Below are 17886 nucleotides of genomic sequence, written 5' to 3'. Positions count from 1 at the left end.
CAAATTGCATATACCCCCCCCCCCAAAACAACAAAAAACAAAAAAGATTTACCTGTAGGGAACTGTAGGAACTGCTCTCCATCTCTCTGCCTGGCTGCACTGCTGGCCATGTGCATGTGTACGCATGTACATGCATGCGGCCCCCTGTCTCTGATCAACCTCCTCCCACTTCTCCCAGATCCAAGCAGGCCCTTCTAGGCTGGGGCTCTGCCAACCTGCTAGGGGAAATGCACGGTTTCCCAGGTTTCTCTCCTTTAAAGGGGAAAATCTGCATTTTTCCACGTGAAATGGAAAACCTGGATCCCTGCTCATGAACAAACTATTGTGTATGAGAAAGAAATTAAGGTAAGACTATACCAGGAAAATGTACATAAATATATGCAAACTACTTGCAGTGAAAGCCAAACACAAGCAGAGCTTGTGGCACTGTTGCAAATTTTAAGCATAGCTTTGCTTGTCAGTAAGCAAAAGGTAAGCCATCTGGCTTCTTGCTGTTTTCTACCATTCAGTATTTTTGGATGAAAGAAAAGGAAATGTCACAATTATGTGAAATTATCCCCATCTTAATACATCAAACATCATTAATGAGTAGTGCATCATGCACTTGAGGTGTGAGACAGATCAAATGCAAACACAGAGTTTGGATGACAGGATATTGAACTGGGCTTCTTTATTACAAGTCTGGGGGAAGGCTTCTTAAGCAGAGATCTAGTAATTTTTATTCAAAATCTGTGTGAAAGGAGACTTTTTTTAATCCTTTGTCCACAAACTCATTTGAAACAGTTTAAAATCTTGCAATACTTTTTATTCTCATATGAGAGAATTTATGCAGTTAATTTTATGCAAGATATGATGTGATGTGGTTGTCTACAGCAGGGAACAGGACTTAATGATACAGGTGGTCTCTTCCAGTCTTGTGTTTCTGTAGTTTACTTCTTTTTGTGGGTTAATTCCTTGCTGTGTTCCAACAGATACCTCCCTATATTCAGTAAGCTGCTACTTACTTTTACTCTTTGTTTTCATTTCTTTAGTCAGTTTTCAGTCCATGCAATTTTTCTCTTTATCAGAGACAAAGTGCATGACCGTTATGTGTACTATCACAGGAGAGTGTATGAAGTGCTTTATTTAAAATGTGTATACTACTCTCTAATATATTTTTAAATAAACATTATTGCTTTCAAAACAACTTTATACCATGTCTCTGTATTTCTTTCCAATTTGTTATTAAGTTTTTCAATAATCATTAATTCTAACAGTAAAAGAATTAAGATTCAACAAGTTCTTTTAGCGCTCATAGTGCAATTCCATAGACGTATATTAACTTGCTCTTTAAAATCTCAAATCTTTACTTTCATTACCGAGTCTGAGTGGGGAGAGGAGTCCAGGAGAGCTGGCTGTACTTTAAAGAAGCCTTACTGAGAGTGCAGGAACAAACCATCCCAGTGTGCAGGAAGACTAACAAGTATGGCAGAAGACCAGCTTGGCTTAGCAGGGAAAACTTTAGCAAATTAAATCACATAAAAGAAGGTTATAAGAAGTGGAAACTTGGACAACAACTAGGGAGGAGTATAAAAGTATTGCTCGGGCATGAAGTCAGGAAGACCAAGGCACGACTGGAGTTGCAGCTAGCAAGGGATGTGAAGGGGAACAAGAACAGTTTCCACAAGTATGTCGGTAGCAAGAGTAAGATCAGGGAAAGTGTGGGTCCCTTACTGAATGGGGGAGGTAAACTTATCACAGACAATGCAGAAAAGGTTGAAGTGCTCAATGCTGTTTTTGCCTCAGTCTTCACAGGCAAGGTCAGTTCCCAGACTACTGTACTGGGCAGCACAGTTTGGGGAGGAGGTGAGCAGCCTCAGTCCCACGAAAAATCATGAAGAAGATCCTCAAGGAGTCGATTTCTAAGCACTTGGAGGAGTAAAAGGTGATTAGGAACAATCAGCATGGATTCACCAAGGGCAAGTTGTGCCTGGCCAACCTGATTGCCTGCTATGAAGAGATGGCTGGCTCTGTGGATGCAGGGAGACCGATGGATGTGGTATACCTTGATTTTCGCAAGGCTTTTGATACGGTTTCCCACAACATACATGCAGGCAAGCTAAGGAAGTGTGGGTTGGATGAATGGTCTGTCAGTTAGATATAAAACTGGCTGGATTGTTGGGCTCAAAGGGTAGTAACCAGTCCTGAGGCTGGTTTTGTTCAACATCTTTGTCCAATGACTTGGAAGATGGGATGGAGTATACCTGCAGGAAGTTTGCAGATGACACCAAGCTGGGGGGAGTAGATATGTAGGAGGGGAGGGCTAGGATTCAGAGTGACATAGGCAAATTGGAGGATTGGGCCAAAAGTAATCTCATGAGGTTCAACAAGGAGAAGTGCAAAGTCCTGCACTTAGGATGGGAAGATCCCATGCACCAGTACAGGCTGGGGGCTGACTGGCTGGGCAGCAGCTCTGCAGAAAAGGACCTGGGGGTTACAGTGGACAATAAGCTGAATATGAGCCAATACTGTGGCCTTGTTGCAAAGAAGGCTAACAGCATACTGAGCTGCATTGGTAGGTGTGTTGCCATGGGAGTACTGTGTCCAGTTTTAGGCCCCCTGCTACAGAAAGGATGTGGACAAATTGGAGAGAGTCCAGCAGAGGGTGACGAAAATGGTGAGGGAGCTGGGGGACATGACTATGAGGAAAGACTGAAGGAACTGGGCTTATTTAGTGTACAGAAGAAGAGACTGAGGGTCTTAATAGCAGCTTTCAATTACTTGAAGTGGGGTTCAAAAGAGGATGGAACTAGACTGTTCTCAGTGGTGGCAGATGAGAGAACAAGGGCAACAGTCTCAAATTGCAGCAAGGGAAGTTTAGGTTAGATATTAGAAAGAATTTTCTCACTAGGAGGGTTGTAAAACACTGGAACAGGTTACCCAGAGAGATGGTGGAAGCTCTATCCTTGGAGGTTTTCAGAACCTGGCTAGACAAAGCTTTGGCTGGGATGATGTAGTTGGAGACGGTCCTGCTTGAGCAGGGTTTGGATTGGATGACCTCCTGGAGTCCCTTCCAGCCCTAACTTCTATGATTACTTATGAGAGTTGTGAACATGTATCAACCTCTCAGCCTTCACTGTCCATTTCATGCTAAAGTAAGCTCTTATACGTTGTTTCATTTTTGGTTTAAGTGTCTGATTATCAAGCTCTTGATTGGATTCATTCATCTTCAGAATTATCACCAGGACCCCATTTTCCATCATATTTATTTAACAAGTGGCTATTGTCTCAACCCTATGTTGTGTATTACATTTTTAAATATATTTTAGTAAAACAGTACTTGTATTTCACTTGCATTTCTGCATTTAAGTTCCTGGCTGCTTTAACGGCAAACCTATATACTATGCATGTTAATCCATGTACTTGAATAGCGTATTATTAGATCCTAACTGTGGGCAAAGAAATATCCTAACTTAACAATTTTTTTGTCTGCTGTAGTTCACATTGTATACAAAGACCCGTTTCAGCTGGTGTGGGCAAGAAGAGGGTCAGTGATTTGTCTCAGAGTATTCAACTTTCAGGTACTTAATCAACAAGTAGCAAATAAAGTAGTGAGCATGTCTACACATGCATATTAATGCATGTGAATAAACTCTGGAGCTTATTGCCTGGGAGCTTATTGCTCCTGGGCATACGTCTTTACATGTGCCCATGTGAAGCACATTGAACTGGGGTGGAGCAGCTCCAGCTGGCTTTCCTTGTCTCAGTGTGTTGAAGAGGGACTGGCTGGGGCACAAGGGTGCTCCAGTGTGGACCTAGCTGCCAGTCAACCCTGGCACTGAAACACCCTCATACTCTAGCTGGCCAGGGCAGTGTCTGCACATGTACTGCTGCAGAATTTTTTATTCTGCAATTTACCTGTAGAGTAAATTAATTTACTCCAGCCTAATAGGGGCACACATGTAGATGCGAGACATTTACTGTGCAGCTAATTAATCTACTGGGCAGTAAATGTCTTGTGTAGCTGCACCCACTAAATATAGTGTAGATTCAATAGGGAAGATATGTTTATAACATGACAAATTACTATTTTTATATGAAATACTGTAACTTTCTCTTTGCTGCATGTATGCCCTGTAATGTTCCATAGTGTGTGTGTTTGTATATGTAATATATATATACACACACACACACATATATATATATATATATATATAGGCCCCTGGCAGACATGCAGCTAAAGACATGATGAGATCTTATACTTGATCCTCACAATCATGCTTTCTGCCATGCCATACGTTCATGGCAGGAGGCCTGGTTCTGGGATCAAACATCAGATTCCATCACACCTTATTTCCAGTGCAGGGGGAGCCTGGAATCCTAATTCTGGGCTGCACCAGCAAGTAGCAAGTGCCCATGGCTGGAAGCTCCAATCAGCTAATGGGGCTGTGGGGGTGTGCCATGTGCCCCTGAGGCTGGGAGCCATTAGATGATCTGGGCTCCCAAATGTGGGTTACACCATGTGCCACTGAAGGCTGGGAGCTCCCACCTGCCATTGCTCTCAGCTGAGCAGGTGTATTGAAGTCAAGGGTTCTAATGAACCCTTGTGGCTTGGAACAGAGGCAGATTGGGGCTCCCAAGCTTCAGGGCCACATTGGAGCCCTTGATTCTGATGTGGTCCCAAGGCTAGGAGTGGCAATCAGCTGATTGTAACTCTCAGCCTTTGGAGTGCATAGGAGTCAAGGCCTCCCATGTGCTCTGAAGGCAGGGAGTCCTAAACCTGGTCACATGTTCCATTAATGGTGTGATAGGAACCAGCCGTAAAGTTAGTACACATTTCTTATGTAATAACTGTATAGCTTTTTCATTGTTTTATCATGCTATTGCATGAATGTATGGCTTGGTAACTAATGATATAATTAACTGGTTAATCACGGTTTAAATATAACATGCTAGGGGCCCTAGACTCAGAAACTAAATTTTAATCTGGTCTGATATAGCATGTGGAATTATAAAGGGCCAAAATATTAGGGCTGTGTGAAGCTTTGGGTGCTGATTTGATTTGGAAGAGATTTGGCCTGATTCAGTGGCCGAATCTCTGAATCCAAATTGAATCAGGGGACCAATTAGAAGGTCTGAATTGATTCAAAGCTCTCTGAATCGATTCAGAAAAGATTTGGAGAGCTTTGGGCAGTCCCTGCCTGCTGCAGTAGGAAGCTGGACCTGGAATCCAAGCTGGCTAGTAGGGGACGGGGGAGGGGAGGCTGGAGGAGTAGGGAGGGGACCATGGGGGGACCCCCACCAGGCCCCAGGTCCCCCATGGCTGCCCCGCCTGCCCCAACTCCCGGCCCTTTCTGCCCCAGCTCTGGCCCTTTAAGAAAAAAAAACAAAACCCCCCCCACACACACAGGCTGCTGCAGAAGCCTTGGGGCTAAGGTGACTCATGCAGAGCCCCCCATGCAGTGCGAGACAGTGAGGGGCAGTGGGGATTGCCCCCGCCTGGCAGGAGCTGGTGAGGCAGGGCTTTTTTTTTTTTAAAGGGCCGGAGCTGGGGTGGGCAGGACAGCCATGGGGGGGGCTGGGAGAGCAGGCAGGGGTTGGGGCACTCATGGCAGAGCCCCCCCATGCAGCGTAGGGCAGTGGGGGGCAGCAGGGATTGCCTCCCGCCAGGCAGGAGCCAGTGAGTTCAGGCTTTTTTTTCCAAAGAGTTGGGAGCTGGGGCCGGGCAGGGCAGCCATTGCCAGGGCTGGGAGAGTCGGCAGGGGATGGGGCCTGTGTAATTCAGAGATTCGGCTGATTCAGCTGCAGCCAAATGTCCAAATCAGATTCAGCTGAATTGATTTGGGACACCAAATCGAATCACTGTTCCCTGAAATGGCCAAATCCAAATCTGAAATGAATGCTAGCCACTTTGCACAGGCCTACAAAATATATTTCTAGTTTTTACATTTTAATTAAACAGCTTAAATGATTGTTTTTCCAGTAAAGAGAAATGATTTCTTATTATGGACATTTATGGAGACTGCCATTTCTTTCTCTTAAGTGCATTTTATTACCTTGCTGAACTTAACACAACTGAGAAACATACATTCTAACATTTGGAAGTAAGGGATTCTACCAAACAATTTTGCCCAGGTTCCATTAATTCCAGCTACCTTGGTGAAATACAGAATACTAAGTGTTGGATTTGATGATCTAATAGTTAATTACTGTCTCAAGGTTTAATGATACTGTGAAACTTCCTTTTCTTTTAAGAAGGCTTTATCAGATACCGACAGACAAAGACACATCCTTCCCCACAGCCTGAAAAATCACAGCACAAACCATCTAATCAAGCCACAACAGTAACTTTTGTAAAGACTATTAATGCATGTAAGTAAAAATTGTCTATTTGTTTGTGTGTCTGCACGTGCATGTACCTGTGCGTTTGCATGTACAATCTATAAATTGTTTATTTGGGCATTCACAGAGATTATGAGTAAATTATTTTGCCTAATTTTGCTTTTGCATAGTTAATATGTTTTCATTAACTAGCTTTGATCTTTCTTCCAATTTACCTTCTTGCTCCTGCATCCTTCTAATGTGGCTACTCCCCCAGGATCTACAGTTGATGATAGTCAAGAGAAACTTATACTTAAAGAAGAAACAGTAAAAGAAATAGTAACTCAAAACACCAATGAACTGAAACAGCACATCCTAGAGAATTAGCAGATAACTTAAATTAAGACAGTTGTTGAGTGAAACAGAAAGATAAAAAAATACTTAACTCCTTTCCCTCCAGTTTCTAAGCATATTATTTTCTTGGTTTTCCTTTGCTTGGTGTAATATCTGCATGTTTTTGAATGAAAACTAGTGCCAGGGGTTGTTATTGCAAGGCTCAGTATGGTCCAAAGAGTATGATCCAATGCCCACTGAAACAGAATCTTTTTATTTGGGAACTGAATCAAGCTCAAGGCTATATTAGTATTTATCAGAACAAGAAATGGAAGAGAATCCAAGGCAGCCAAGTCTATTTATATATTATGGTAAGACAAGGATTCCTTACAAATGGAAGTAGCCATGATGAAATGAAAATGAGTAGAAGCTTTTCCAGGTTAATGAGTTGAATATGATTATGCCCTGCTGTTTGAAGAAACACAGTTAAATAGTTCAGATCTTAAATACCTTAGTTTCCTGTGTAAAATTGTTTAGTATTTACAGACACTACACTTAGGTTGATCTAAATAAGATTAGATTGATCTAACTAGGGTTAGATTGACCTAAGTGCTGAACTGTACACAAGTGCAGGAGGTTAGATGGGGCAAAATATAGCTGCCTGATCTAACTTAGTTCACCCATGTGTGGATCTTTACACCTAGGATGTGAGCTGCGTAGGTTGAGCTAACTCATGCCTGATCCAACTTAAATGTGTGTACCAGCACATATCCCGATGGACAACCCCTTCTTTCTGCCCCCCAGGGCAGGGATAGAGCCCAGCAGCCACACCCCTGCTTGCCAGCCCTCTAGTGACAACTCAGAGCTGTGCAGGCAAGAAACAGTATTAACCCTTAATGTGTGACTGCTCACAGCAAGTCCTATCTTTAACACCACTTAAAATTCCACAGATTTAGTATGGTCTAAGTGTAACATGTAACTTCACCCTCAGTGTGTCATATTAGTGCACAACAGCCTACATTTATTTCTGCTTTTATTTTAGTGTCTTCCCTCCGGATTACCAAGTTTGATTTTTTTTTTTTAAACATGTAGGCTAACACAGTTGATCTGTTAGCAAATGTAGTGATAAGAAAAAAATGAATGATTCAATTACTAATTTTATCATTGACCAAGACAGAATTTGAATTGATAGCTGCCAAGTGCGTGGGTAGTATCTGAGATATTAAATATGGGGAAAACCTATTGAAACAATGCAATCCAATTTCTTGCTAATGTAGAATTGTCCTCTGCATTGTATTTTCTAGGGTTTTTTTTCAAGCTAGCTTGAAGTGAGCTTGAATTCAGTTTGTTTAGACAGTTGGTACCCACATTTTCTTTCTGGCCTTCATTTGTCTCTTATTGTCACCTATAAAATTGTCGTGGTAGCTATAGGTGCCTGTTTGTAGATTCTTTGGGTGTGTATATATCTGATTTCACTTGCAAACCAAGTACTTAGACATCAATATGGCAGAGATTGTGACCAAATAATTAGACGCACAAATAATGAAATCCCCAAACTGTGCCTGAAGATACTTATGTTAACTATTTCCAGCCCTAAAGAAAGAAGCTAGCTCTCAAAAATTTAGCTTTATTAGCAAGACACTGATACCTAGAGCTACTAAATACATTATTTCATATAGCTATTAATTTACATTAAAAAGCTATTGGGATAAAAAAATCCTGCCCTGAAAAGATGCCCTGATGTATCTTTTTCATTCAGTATCTCTGATATGAGTGGTTTATAGTTTGGCCAAATTGATATATCAGTTTTGCTTGTATTTCTGTCTATTACAAGGCCAGTCACCTTTCACATATTTCTAGAATACCAAAATAATCTGTCCTTCCTCCAGGGACAAACTACAAAAAACCTTGTAAGAGTACACTTCAAGATTCTGAGGGAGCTTTGCATTGGGTAAGTAGACACACAGACTACTTAATGATACCCCAGACACTTTGGTACTATGAAAATGTGAAACATGATCAGTCTCTTGTACATTGAAACTATTCTATTTTCTGGATTGCCACCTTAGTAACTATGAGCCAAATAAATCAAAACAAACTTTTCTGTTTATATGTAGAGTTTTAATAAAGGTTTAATGATTTTAATTTTTTAAGTAGAATTTCTTAATTTTCTGATTGTAACAACTATTTATATTAATGATGCATTTCTAGGTGTATAGCAAAAGAACCTTTGTATAGCTATATTTTAGGCATGCCCGTTTAATATAAAATGAGAAATGTATGGAATTATTTTTTAAACTAATAATTTGATCAGTAATGAAAAGGCTCTCCTTTTTAGTTTGATTTCAAAAGGTTATGTTTTCCTTGTTGGCATTCATAATATGAAATTTGTAGAAGAAATGGAGAATCAAACCCATTTAGTTTAATCTTGTGGGATTTTTTGAAAACAAATTTAGCATGGTATAGTCTAGCACATTCCTAAGCCAAAAACACTGTGCGTCAGGACTCATGTAGGCCTGAAAACTGAGGAAGGCTGTGGTACTATGGAGAATTTTTGTGTTGTGCAGGGATGTCAAACATATAGCCCCTGGGCCGGATCCTATGATTCATCCCATGGGTTTCCAACTGCCCCACATGCCTCATGCGGAGCATAGAGCCAGCCTGGCATGCAGCCTGGTTCTTGTGCTGTGGGCACTGCACAAGGGGTCGGTCTGGGGTGTTGTCTTAGAATGAACTACTGGGTTCAGAAGATTCCCCGCACTTGAACAAAGGACGTACTCACTCACAGACTGGCCCTTCATGCTGGCTCCCTGATCCAGACTGCAGATCAATCCCACGGTTGTCATCCAGGCCGTGGGACCAATGATTATTTTGTTCCTTGAAGTGGCTACACTGTGCTCCTGGGTGAGTTTCCAGTTTGGAAGAGAAAGAGAGGAAGAGATAGGTCGAACCAAAATGTGCTAGTTCTGGAATTTGTTTTATTTTAAGAGTTGTACTTGAACGAGGGAATTTTGATAGTAAGGAGGCAACTGATCAGAATGTCAGATAAGCAGGCTATATCCCAAATTTTGTGGTCTGTTAAATCAAAATCCAGTGCCTTAAAATTAATGGCTTTGTTCTCTTGCATAAAAAATGGAGGAGATATTAAGTCTCTTTTTCATTCTGCTTTTCAGTGAAACAGAGACAATGTGCTTCTCTTCAGGATCTGAATTTAGTATATTTATTTTGCTGTTTGGCTTGGACAGGATTTAGCGTTTTGTCATTCCTTGCAGTTGCATGTCACTTTGATTTGCTCACAGGATACAGACAGTGACAGCAACCTCTCAATGTGGCAGCTTCTTCCTGATGAACTGTGGCTGTGCATCTTCTCATTTTTGTCCCAGAAAGAGCTTTCTCAGGTTGCCCAGGTCTGCCACCGTTTCCACTGCCTTGCCAGGGATGAGTCCTTCTGTAAGTACATTAAAATGTCTAAATAGTAATGGTCAGTAATCAGAAGACGTCCTTGGTCATTATACAATATATATCATTTTCAAGAGAAACTCTAGTGTAATATCAAATGTATCTTGAATTCTGCTCCAACTGGAAGCAATAGGAGAGGAGCAAGATCCTAAATTTTGCCTAAGACTATAGAAGAGCAACTCATTATAAATGCACTTTAAATTAACAGCCATACAGAAACCAATTAAAGTGGAAGATGTTTGGCTCACAGGCTTAAGGCTTACCAGTATGTTCATCTTTTGCATGCTTGATTTTGTCACAAAGATGAATATTTTGGAAAGTTTAATCAGGAAGATATGTTATCATTTGAAGTCTGAAAGCATGAAAATAGACACTTCTGGTTTATTACTGTCACATGTAAGTGTGTGCTTGAATCACTGAAGACAGGTGATCTGTTACACATGTAACACGTTTTACTTTAAACTCTTTGCACTCCTGTGCTGAGCCCAGTGCATACCCAGAAGCTGCAGCGCATTAATTGCACCTGGCTTTCCCAACATTTTCCCGTTTTCTTGTGCAGGGACCGGGACTGCCCTGCTGTGATAGAAGCCGGACGCGAGGGGATCGCCTTCAGACCTCAGGTTGGGGAGGACCGGGTTAGAGAGCTTCTGGAGGGGCTGGACGCGTTCAAGTCAGCGGGTCCGGATGCTCTCCACCCCAGGGTGCTGAGGGAGCTAGCTGGGGTTATTGCAGGGTCCCTGGCACGGCTCTACGAGCGATCGTGGTGCTTGGGCCAGGTGCCAGACGATTGGAAGGTAGCTAATGTGGTCCCCATCTTCAAGAAAGGGAAAAGGGAGGACCCGGGCAACTATAGGCCCGTCAGTCTTACCTCAATCCTGGGGAAACTCTTTGAGAAGATCATCAAGGAGCACATTTGTGATGGGCCGGCATCAGAAATGATGCTCAGGGGCAATCAGCATGGATTTATTAGGGGGAGATCATGTCAGACCAACCTGATTGCCTTTTATGATCAGGTCACAAAGGCCATGGACGCAGGTGTCGCGGTGGATGTAGTCTTTCTGGACTTCAGCAAGGCCTTTGACACCGTCTCTCACCCCATCCTAATTAATAAACTAGGCGACTGTGGCATAGATGCCTACACAGTCAGATGGATTGCAGATTGGCTGAAGGGTCGCACTCAGAGGGTGGTGGTGGATAGATCATACTCGACTTGGGGGGAGGTGGGTAGTGGAGTCCCCCAGGGCTCGGTCCTGGGGCCTGCGCTGTTCAATTTCTTCATCAGCGATCTTGATGTTGGGGTGGAAAGCAACCTGTTTAAATTCGCTGATGACACCAAAATTTGGGGGGAGGTGAGCACGCTAGCAGGGAGAGAGAGATTGCAGAAGGATCTGGATAGGTTACAGGGGTGGGCAAACAGGAACAGGATGTGTTTCAATACGGACAAGTGCAGGGTGCTGCACTTGGGTAGTAGGAACCAGCAGCACACTTATACGATGGGGAGCTCCCTACTTGAGAGCACGGAGGCGGAAAGGGATCTTGGTGTCATTATTGACTCCAAGATGAACATGGGCCGACAATGCGAGGTCATGGTTGGCAGGGCTAACCGGACCTTGTCGTGCATCCACAGGTGCATCTCGAGTAGAGCCAGGGAGGTGATCCTCCCCCTCTATGCGACGCTGGTCAGGCCGCAGCTGGAGTATTGTGTCCAGTTCTGTGCGCCCCATTTCAGGAGGGATGTGGACAACATGGAGAGGGTCCAGAGGAGGGCCACCCGCATGATCCGGGGACAACAGGGCAGACCCTACAGTGAGAGACTGCGGGACTTGAACCTATTCAGCCTCCACAAGAGAAGGCTGAGGGGGGACCTGGTGACCGTCTATAAACTCACTAGGGGGAACCAGAAGGGTTTGGGGGAGACGCTGTTTCCCCTAGCCCCCGCTGGCATAACAAGGAGTAATGGGCACAAGTTGATGGAGAGGAGGTACAGATTGGACATCCGAAAAAACTACTTCACAGTTAGGGCGGCTAGGAGCTGGAACCAACTTCCAAGGGAGGTGGTGCTGGCCCCTACCCTGGGGATCTTTAAGAAGAGGCTGGATACCTACCTGGCTGGACTCATTTGAGTCCCGTTTTTTGTTTAGGGTTCTTTTGTTGTTCTCCCGCCCTGGCGGGGGGTCGGGCTAGAAGATCTATTAGGTCCCTTCCGACCCTAAAACTATGAAACTATGAAACATCTGTATAGATTGGTTACTTTTTTGGTGCTTTTGGCCATGTCTACATGAAATGTTGACTGTGCAGTAGCGCAATACTACTGCACAGTAGTGTTGCATGGCAACAACTGTGATATGATGCTACTGCACAGTAGTATTAAGCTGATGTGCAGTAGTGTCAGAAAAAAGATGTTCATCTGTGCTATTGTGCAGTAACTTGGGTTACTGCACAGTCATTTAGTACTTGTTTATACAGGTACAAAATGACTGCGCATTAATGACTGCGTAGTCAGCATCTCATGTAGATGTGGCCTTTATCTAATAGCTGATTGAATCATCTTTAGCCTATTGAATCAGCTTTAGCTCAAAGTGCCAAAAAGCCCTGCTGAATGAAGCTCCCAATCTACACAGATGCTGCAGAGCTGGGTTGAAGTAATGCTCTGCTGCTTCCGGTAAAGTGTGTTTTTATTCACACACACACACACACACACACACACACACACACACACACACACACACACCTCTGTCAGCCCCAGTAATTAGGCACTTGATTACTTCTCAGTATGCAGTCTATATTTTACTACATTAAAAAAATTACTACTATAATGGCATTGATAAACATTTGAATTTTCTCCAAACTGCAAATACATGAGGAAATGGAGTGAGACTGTTCTCAGTGGTGGCAGGGGACGGAAGAAGGAGCAATGGTCTCAAGCTGCAACAAGGGAAGTTTATGTTAGATATTAGGAAAAGCTTTCTCATGAGGAGGGTAGTAAAACACTAGAACAGGTTACCCAGAGAGGTTGTGGAATCTCTGTCCTTGGTGGTTTTTAAAACTCCGGCTAGACAAAGCCTTGGGTGGGATGATCTAATTGGGGATGTTATTGCTTTGAGCAGGCGGTTGGACTAGATGACCTCCTGAGGTCCCTTCCAACCCCAATTTTCTATGATTCTATGAAATAAAATTGTAGATTAAAGTACACTGGTAACTCTTGGAAACACTGCATTTGTTGGTGGTGCTATCAAATATATAGTAACCAGCCATTATGTTACAAGTTGGCTGTAGGGGTTAAGGGGAAAAAAAATTCTTGGTGCTGTGAAACTGTCTTCCAACATGGAAAAGGAAAAAACTATCTGCACAGGATCTTTTCTATTTTCAGGGCAGTGCTTGCTGAATGGAGGTAACATGCCTATATTTGCTCAGGCCAGTACTGGCAAAGGAACCCATTGAAGGTGGGTTTCACCATTTATCTATGCAAGTGTGAACTGGCAGAATGCAGGATAGATTTACGCCTTATAGACTAACCAAATTAAGAGATGTGTAACCTAAGCTTTGAAGAACAGAGGGCTTGCTTCCTCAGATAGTGTGAAAACTGAAAAGTGGAACATATACCTATAGACCAACATTTGTCACTTTTGCTATTGTAGAGCAGCTTCTCTTTATTGATAGACACATGAGTGAAAATCAGAATGAAATTTAGCCCAAAATGTACATATGGAAAAGGCATAGGCAATGTGTGAAGAGGGCATGGGGGGCATGTGCCCTGCCAAGATTTCTGCACTTCTGCAGCTCCATGCACTTTTGGGCACGGGGCTGAAGCCAAACTGGAGCCATCACCCAGCAGCAGCAGGAGTGGTGATGGCAGCCCAGAGTTGTGCTCCCCCCACCAAACCTATATGTCATCTATGGGGAGAGGAAAGGGGTCTGCTTCCAAGCCTTTACCTGCAATATGACTGTGTATTATGTCATTTGTGATGTGTAATTATGAATCTGTTTATGTGTTTTTGTCAGTTATGCCTTTTATTTACATAATTTTTGAGGAAAACAACCTGGTGATGTGCATGAAAGACGCATGCTGATATATAACATATATAACAGATATATATTTAATATTGGATCTTAAATTCAGCCTAGGCAGGTAAGGAGGGCTCAACTTCTGTAGAAAAGATATCAATATTCTATAATCTATTTTTAATTTATCCAAGCAGAAAAGCTAACTTGAAATTTGCTAAATCTGCTGATTAAAAAAACCCCAATTAAGTGAGGGGAATTCCATTTAATGCAACACTGCAAATTAAGGCAGAGAGAGCATGTGATAGAAAAATTGTTACTTCGCATCAAGTGTTTACAAACAGTTCCTGGGATGTTTACTGTATCAAACATTTGAAATGTTCTGAAACATTAAAAAGAAAAAGATTTGGAAAGAAAGATTTTGCAAAAACACTTTTTGCCTGATGTCACCATATTTTTAATACATTGTAATTTTCTCATTTAAAAATTATACCAGTTTCTAAGATAGGGTCAACAAATTACTTTTAATAGTCTTTCCCATGGCTGGGATATAAATTACTCTGCTTGGAATTTTTCTACAAATAAACGCTCAGGAATTTTTTCCATAGAGGAAAAGTCTGTCATGCTTATCTTTGATAACTCATTTGCCCAAAGGTGCCCACTCTTATATTTTTTTAAAGTTCACCTTGATATGCTATGTATGTACTTGCTCTAGATATCATAATGATCCTTGTGGCCAAAGATCCAAGAAAATTTTGCTTGAGTTTATATGAATATACAAAGTGCAAATCAGAAATAGTAAAATAGCACCTATTGCTGCAAAAAGAACAGAAAGCCCCAGCCACCTATGTGATTAATAACTATTATGTTTATCCAAGTGACCTCTATATTTCTCACTATGTTTCTTTGATCGCTTTCTTGCTTTATGATACTTAAGTAAAAATATTGTTAGTTCCTGTCTGAATGCTAAATTTGACATTATTTACTTGAGCTTAGGTTCCATAAATAGCTTAAGCCAAATTTTCTGGTGGCATAAGTGTTTACAGCACTTTAAAGCATAAGAAGGAACACCCCTTTTGTCAGCTGGCAGCTTGACCCTGCATGTTTGCATTTATGCAGAAATGAATGATAACACAGTGGTGTTATTAGGTATTCCAGAGAATTGTTTTTGTGTGACTTTGGGTATGTCAGTTTATGTGTGCATCTCAGTTTTACCATACTGTATAATGATGATGATGTTTTTCTTATCTTCCCAGTAGACTTGGTCAGAAATTTTCTCCCCTGGAAAACTTTTATATCTTGCTGAAAAAAAGAACTGAAATTTTTTATTGAAAATTAAAAAATGTTTTTTACTTTTCTCTAGAATGCAGATACTTTTCACAAAACTAGTTCATTTGAAAGCAGTCAAGAAGCAGTTGATTTATAAAAAAACCAAAACCTACCAGCCCTGGTTCAATGAAGTAATTAATGATTACCATATTTACTCAAATCTAAGTTGACCAGGTATAGAATCTAATTATCAGAGGGTTATCTTAAATTGGTCCCCTTCCTACTTCTGCTGCAGGGAAAATAGTGGCGGGGTGGGGAGGGGTGGGGCGGGGAGTAAGGTGGCTAGCAGAGTCAGATGGCTCCATTGCCCTCTGCTCCCATATATTCTCTCCCCCCGCCCCCACCCTCCACCCCCAGCTCTCCATGGCCTCTGCCCCTTCTTCTCCTGCTCCCTGCAGTCTCTGACTCTTCCCTCCCCTTAATGTCAGCTGCTGCTGGGCTGTGTTCCCTCCTGGAGCACAGCACATGGAAATTTAGCCCTTGCTGGGCTATTCAGCAGTGTCAGTACTGCTGATTGTCTGGGCAGGGGACAGAGTTTCCATGTGCTCCATACCCAAAGGGAACCTAGTTGAAGCCAGAGCTGAGCCGTGCCTGACGTGGGGGAGGGGAAGAAAGGAGGCAGAGGAAGGGGCATAAGCTACAGAGAGGAAGTGGAGAGGGGCAGGCAACTCCTGTGGGTCTGACTCTGGCCCTGGACTGGGCTCTGGGCTAGAGTCAGAGCTGAAGCATCCGCTTCCTCCCCACCCCCCCAACTTTGTACACAAATCTAAGACGAGGGGCTTCCCCCGGCATGCTGATCGGGCAAAAAACCCCTTGTCTTAGATTCAAGTAAATATGGTATTTTGTAAAATGTGTTGAGATTCTTGAATGAAAGTTCCTGAGTCCTAGAGATTGACATCCTTCACTCCTGTGCAAGACAATTGCAACACTGATGTTGCCAATTTAAAGTTTCCCTACCTATGACATTTGCTGCCAGGTTGTGGATAAGTTTCTGTTTAATTCTTGGCCAAATTTTATCAACTCCCCTTTTCCATACAGCATATAAATACTCAAAATATGATATCTGGGAAGCAATGTTCCTGGCTCTGGAAGATAGGAACTCCCGAATTCTAATCCTGGTCTATGGATTTTCATAGTTTCATAGTAGGTAGGGTCAGAAGGGACCCAAGTAGATCATCAAGTCTGCCCCCCTGCCATGGGCAGAAAAGGATGCTGGGGTCAAACGACCCCGGCTAGGTGATTATCCAGCCTCCTTTTGAAGACCCCAGGGTAGGAGCAAGCACCACTTCCCTTGGAATTTGGTTCCAGATCCTAGCCACCCTGACAGTGAAGTAGCGCCTCCTGATATTTAGCTTGAATCTACTCTCTGTCAACTTATGGCTGTTATTCCTTGTTACTCCCAGTAGGGGTCAGGGGAACAGGGACTCTCCCACAGCCTGCTGGTCCCCCTTGGTCAGTTTGTAGATGGCCACCAGATCCCTCCTCAGCCTTCTCTTGTGGAGGCTGAACAGGTTCAGGTCCCGTAGCCTCTGCTCATAGGGCCTGCCCTGATGGCCCCTGATCATGCGGGTGGCCCTCCTCTGAACCCTCTTGATGCTGTTCACATCCCTCCTGAAGTGCGGCGCCCAGAACTGGACACAGTACTCCAACTGCGGCCTGACCAGTGTCACATAGAGGGGGAGGATCACCTCCTTGGACCTGCTCGTGATGCATCTGTGGATGCATGACAAGGTGCGGTTAGCCTTCCTGACCGCGTTCCCACATTGGCGACCCATGTTCATTTTCAAAACAATAATGATTCCAAGAATTTTGAATTCTTGATGCAGTTATAGGCCAATTATTTGATGTTCCTGTTTTTCCACCTTAGTAAAGAGATTGATTAATGCAACACAATTAAACTCCAGAGCTTATTGCTCCAGAGTTTTTCATGTGCAGCATGTGGAGCCTGGTCAGAGCAGCCTGGGCTAGCAGGGGATTCAGGGATCAGTTTGCCAGCCCAGGGCTGCTCTGACTGGGCGCCACATGCTGCAGAGAGGCTGGATGAGGCAGGGCCATCCATAGGGGGGGTGTGAATTGAGGTTTCTGCCTTGGGTCCCTCACTTTGGGGGGTCCTGTGAAGCTGGGCCGGCTTTACATCTGGCCACTTGCCCCCCCGCCTCTGCCACTGCGTCTGGGCCCCACACAGGCTGATTTTCCCTGGGCCCTGCACCCTGCTATGGTCATCTCTGCGCTGAGGCATGAGGGTGCCAGTGCTGAAGCATCCTCATGTCCCCTCCAGCTGCTCCACAGCACGTGGAGCCCAGTTGGAGCAATCCTGCTGGCTATCTCCGCGCTGAAGCACCTTGTGTCCCAGCCATCTGGGGCAGTATCTACACATGTGCTGCTGCACATGAAAAAACTGCACACACAGGGTAGTATTTGTATTTTACAAGTACTACCCTGCTGTGGAGTTTATTAGTTTCC

General features: G+C 43.3%; 1 protein-coding gene across 1 annotated transcript in view; it reads left to right on the top strand.

Annotated features, from left to right (window-relative positions):
* Positions 1 to 17886, top strand: part of LOC106722119 — a 108561-nt gene that overhangs the window by 8755 nt on the left and 81920 nt on the right. Inside the window, exons 3-6 of the mRNA XM_025202513.1 lie at positions 3478 to 3560; positions 6235 to 6351; positions 8523 to 8584; positions 9933 to 10083. Coding sequence (XP_025058298.1) covers positions 3478 to 3560; positions 6235 to 6351; positions 8523 to 8584; positions 9933 to 10083 — 413 coding nt within the window. The remainder of the gene's footprint in view (positions 1 to 3477; positions 3561 to 6234; positions 6352 to 8522; positions 8585 to 9932; positions 10084 to 17886) is intronic.

The sequence above is a fragment of the Alligator sinensis genome, unplaced genomic scaffold (genome assembly GCF_000455745.1).
Source record: "Alligator sinensis unplaced genomic scaffold, ASM45574v1 scaffold226_1, whole genome shotgun sequence".
NCBI lineage: Eukaryota > Metazoa > Chordata > Crocodylia > Alligatoridae > Alligator > Alligator sinensis.
The sequence above is the reverse complement of the archived record's forward strand: the minus strand, read 5'-3'. Positions and strand labels throughout refer to the sequence as shown.